At 36.2% G+C, this 5,381-nt stretch overlaps 1 protein-coding gene across 1 annotated transcript; it reads right to left on the reverse strand.

Moving 5' to 3' along the window:
- Positions 1 to 3,979: 3,979 nt before the first annotated feature.
- Positions 3,980 to 5,322, reverse strand: LOC103521843 (ankyrin repeat domain-containing protein 11-like; the record flags this gene model as incomplete). The annotated part of the gene is made up of 2 exons (XM_026832333.1): positions 3,980 to 4,105; positions 4,356 to 5,322. Coding segments are annotated over 2 exons (1,093 nt in total), but the record flags the coding sequence as incomplete, so codon positions are not given.
- Positions 5,323 to 5,381: the final 59 nt, after the last annotated feature.

Raw genomic sequence — 5,381 nt, forward strand, 5'->3', positions numbered from 1 at the left:
AACACCATAGCATTTCAGTTTCCCCCTTGAAACCCCTTTAAAAAAAAAAAAAAAAAAAAAAAAATACAACTCTGGAGTTATAAATAGAGCTACTTCCTCTGATAGCTATTTATATCTCGAACTTCTACAGAAATAAAACATCAGCAAAGGCGATGAACAGACAGGTTATAGTACAAACATACATAAAACAGCGGGAAAATGCGATGATCATTCACAGACAAGTTCGAAGCTTTTGACCTTAACGTAGCAATGAAAGTTGTTATCTTGATGAAACTTTGATATGTCGGACTCTCAGACTGTTGATGTTGATAGTACTGATAGGGAAAAAGCTAGAAAAATTAGTAAAAATAGATGCTAGTAGAAACAGAAGTCGAACTTTGGAAGTCAGAACACGTCAGACGTCAGATGTGTACGCTTTAACTGAGGAAGAGGAAAACAGGATATGAAATGTGATTGACGTCGTTCGGTGAAACATTTGTGATGGATTTCCAGAATTATTTCTAGTAAATAAAATAAATTTCGAGTAAATAAGAAAACAGGAAGAAAACAAAATGCTGTCAATGCCAGGGGATTGGTATTTATCTACGATCAATTGGTATTGATCTATGTATCTGTCGAAACTTCGAAAAACGAGACCAAGTTTGTAGACATATTGATGTCGTAACGTCTTTAAAAAGAATAAAGAGGAACATTTTAGGCCAAAAATACAACTTTTACGTCAAATATAAGATCTCGGATTGTTTGCTCTGCGAAAGGACGCTTTAAAGACTTCATTTTTACTGAAATTTTATCTATTGCAAACCCTAGGTGCGTTTTAAAGCCACCTGCGATCTATTTTTCTATCTTCAGTCATACCATCACTATCAAAGAATTCATGCAAGATTGTCAACAAAACAAACCGAGCCTCTAACATCACATGGTCAAGTTTTTGAAGCCTGTTACGTAACACCATCAATCACACATTTCATAACGCGTATATTTTCCCTTGTGGAAGCAGAACTGAGCCCATGATTTTTTACTCTTCTGAATCTTCTGATGGCATTTGTCCAGGATTCTACGTTGGGAATTGGATTACGAATTACTGATTCCACAAGGAAAGTGTAACTACTGTATACGCGTATTATCCTTATGCGTATAATCTCAACTGCGTTATCCGTAGTGGATTATCCCTAATATTTATAACTCCAGGTTACAATTCCCACTAGAAACCTGGAATGAACTTTTAAATAAATGCGGATTTCTCCAAGTTCAATCCAGGATTCTTGCGCATAACACAGGTCAGACCCGTCAGACACAAAACTGGTTCAAATCCTGCAAATATTTTTAGCAAAGATCTTCAAAAAATGGTCTTACCTGTGACGAAATGAAATTAGTTTCCAACACTTCAAAGAACTTAATTAAAAATTTAATTTTGCAAATTTTTAATAAACTTGCGTCACTGTTCAATAAGTTTATTCTTCATCTTGGCTTTGCTCGTGTCACGAGTGTAGAGCTGCAATGTATTATTTCGAGTTAGGCACACATGGTGAAAAAAATTGGCGACTTGGAACGATTTCAATATAGTCAATGTCAATCGAGATATCAAAGCTGTAAAGACCACGAGAGAAACATTAAAAAAATCAATCAAGAATCACAGAAGTCTCTGATTTTCAAAGAATTTGAGAACAAAAACTGCTCGGCCCGGCTTAGAACCGGTATTCCTCTGATAAAACCATGTAGAAAAAAACACGTTGTGTATGGCTTGGTTGTTCTTCCACTTCTGGCTTGGAACTACCTGAACCTGAAGACTTGTGTCTTGTGAGGAGCCAGTAGGTTTCGTAGCAGGTACCTCCGGACCTACCCACTCCTAAATTTGTGTTTTATACTGTGTTTCTGTTAGCTTGGGAATGTTTAACATTGAATTTTTGATGTTTTGATTTGGTTTTGCAGCCGATTAAGTTCTACTCAAAGTGAAGCGTCGACGAATAAAATGTGAGCCTTAGTTTGGACTGTTTAGAGTAGCGCGTCTGTCTCGTGAGCGCGAGGTTGTGGGTTTGATAACGTCGCGCGTGGTTGATTTTCAGATAGGTAAACATCTGGGCAATCACGTGCTGCTGGATTTTTCAGCACCACTAATGCATGAGGTTAATGTGAAGAGTAGGTAACTGGTCACTAAATTTCTAATGTATTGTGTTTGAATTTTAACCCCTATTTGGCGACAGGCGTTTTGAGGAAAATTGAAAACTTCTCACTCTCACAAGGCAGAGAATTGAGAATTTTCCTCAACATTACCAAGCTCCGAGAGACAGACTATAGAGGTAGGTACCAAATTCAAACTATGCTATTTTTGGAACCCAAGCCATTAGTGGCGATGTTGAAGGGGGACTCTGAGATCATCAACAGGGGCGACTATATCACTATCACTACCCAAGGAAAGCCCTTTTCTTCTCAAAATTTTCTGCGATTGGAGTGAAAAGTCGAGAGTCCAGAATTGATCGTGAAATGGGGCCCTCATTTCAATAACGGCCTCACTCTATCAAAAACAAACATCAACATGGGCTTTCTGAGAATATTGATTTTTCTCTTTCTTTATTTTCGACATTTCCAAGTTATTGAATTACTTTCAAGTTATTAAGACAAGGCAGGTCATTGTCTGAAGGTTTTATCTTGAATGATAACGCGTTTAACAAGGTATTGAATGGAATAGGTATAATCGCATGTTTATCTCAAGTACTTATAGGCGTACGTACCACGCTCCTCAAGCGAGATTAACCACTTGATAATCTTGTAGGGGTCTATCAATTATGCTTTATCTTAAAAAAAAAAATATCTGGTGTGAACATCACACGACTTTCCTTATCCTATTGAATGATGCTTATTTGAGTGTTCTTTTACCCTAACTTTTACCGCCAAAAAACGGTAGAAAACCGCCTTCTAACACTGACCTCACCCAGCCTGAGTGAGCCCGAGAAAAGCCAGCAGCACACAAGTGCCCAAATGGTCACTTATTCTGATACCAACCACACTCAATGTCCCTTAACTTCAGTGATCTATTGGGAGCTGGAGTTTCCAACGTGCCATCGCCGCGCCGCTGGCTTCTGGAGTTTTTATTAAAATTTGACACCCTTATAATCCTCCACTGAGTTAATCTTGATCCCACCCATCTCACTAGGGAACTAAGGACCACATTTTATTCAAATTAATACCGAGGTCTCACATCTAATTTTAACGCAACAGGTTTTAGATTTACCTGAACGCACCAAATTTTGGTGATCCAATCTTACTTATAAGTACATTCACATGGTTCCAATCACCCTAACCAGTGTTATTTATTATAGGGTTAGGTAAAACGCAAAAAGAACCTTTCAAAAATGAGCAGTGACCAGTGTTTTTATAGGGTTAGGTTAAACACAAAAAGGAGCTTCCTTTTTCACTGTCGTGGCTTCTAAATAACTACCGCTAATTTTAAGTATGTACATTCACATGGTTCCAATCACCCTAACCAATGTTATTTATTATAGGGTTAGGTAAAACGCAAAAAGAACCTTTCAAAAATGAGCAGTGACCAGTGTTTTTATAGGGTTAGGTTAAACACAAAAAGAAACTTTCTTTTTCAGTGTCTTGGCTTCTGAACAATTACCACGAATATTATTGTTTTGAAATCTCACCGAAAGATTATTTACTGAAAGCTCAAAATGAAAAGCACCACTTATAAACAGTTTTGATACCTCACTGATCAGTTGTTTACTAAAAGCTCAAAAATAAAAAGCACCACTTATTAGAACACTGCCAACACTGACGGCTAAACGCATACTGATGTACCGACCATAACCCAGACCTTCCCATCTTGTTATTACGGCGGTTCCCAAATCCTTGGCTCGTTCCCAAGTGGCCCGTGATTTGAGAATGTTTTGGAGAGGTCGACTCGAAAGTATTAGAAGTGTCTACAAATCTATGGTCGATGGCCATCGACGTTCATCGAAATCGACCTCCTAATACCTTAGACCAGATGGCTGCGGCTACTTTTATTTACAATACCGTCTCCATCATGAACGAACGATTTTTCACCTATTTTGAAAGTTTTATCATGGAATGTTCTTTTGATCTCTTTACTATTGATTGTTACCAATTGAGATATATTTTTCGCGAAATTGTCATTGTAAAATCCATTTTGAACGTTTTATCATGGAATGTTCTTTTGATCTCTTTACTATTGATTGTTACCAATTGTGATATATTTTTCGCGAAATTGTCATTGTAAAATCCTGTATTTTTCCTTGAAGATTCTCCTTTGAAATCAAATATGTTATGGTCCATGTTATTTTGAACGTTTTATCATGGAATGTTCTTTTGATCTCTTTACTATTGATTGTTACCAATTGAGATATATTTTTCGCGAAATTGTCATTGTAAAATCCTGTATTTTTCCTTGAAGATTCTCCTTTGAAATCAAATATGTTATGGTCCATGTCCGTGAAAAACAAGTCTTTGTTCACATTTATTTTATTGCTATCTGCAATTATATCATCCATTTGATTTTTAGTGAGCTCATCATTTTGATTTAAATAATCCAGGGAGTTTATATGATTTGATTCGTATCTATTTGGCTCCATATAATTTGTTTGGTCCATTGACCCATTGTTTTTCATGTTTTTTAATATTATTTTCCCAACTGAGTCACTTGGTATTTCTTGGTCATTGAATTTTTGAGCATATGGCACATCAAATTTCTTCGTTTTTAATTCATCATTTTCCGTGTCCTTTTGTTTATCATTATTCCCTTTTACTATAGCTGATTTTTCTTTCGTATCTTTCGACTGATCCTTTACTGTGTCTTGTTCTTTCTTATTTTGAGCCATCAAATCACCAAAAGCCGGCTTGGATCGATTTAAATCAAACATCGATTGTTGTCTATTGAATTTTTTTACATTGCTTAATTCTTGTTGAACGTGGCTGTCTACAACATAGGTCAAAAAAGATGTTCTTTTGTCTCTTGACGAACTAGGATCATTTTCCGTGTCCTTTTGTTTATCATTATTCACTTTTACTATAGCTGATTTTTCTTTCGTATCTTTCGACTGATCCTTTACTGTGTCTTGTTCTTTCTTATTTTGAGCGATCAAATCACCAAAAGCCGGCTTGGATCGATTTAAATCAAATATCGATTGTTGTGTATTTAATTTTTTTACATTGCTTAATTCTTGTTGAACGTGGCTGTCTACAACATAGGTCAAAAAAGATGTTCTTTTGTCTCTTGACGAATTAGCTAACATGTTTTTCAGTTGTTCAGTATTCTGTTCATCTTCATCTCGATATTCTTTTGCAGCTCTGCTTAAATCCAGTCTATAATTGAATTTCTTACTCGCGTTGAGATGTGTTTTCTCTTGATTGTTTGATAGATT

This window comes from Diaphorina citri, unplaced genomic scaffold, assembly GCF_000475195.1.
Source record: "Diaphorina citri unplaced genomic scaffold, Diaci psyllid genome assembly version 1.1 scaffold6080, whole genome shotgun sequence".
NCBI lineage: Eukaryota > Metazoa > Arthropoda > Insecta > Hemiptera > Psyllidae > Diaphorina > Diaphorina citri.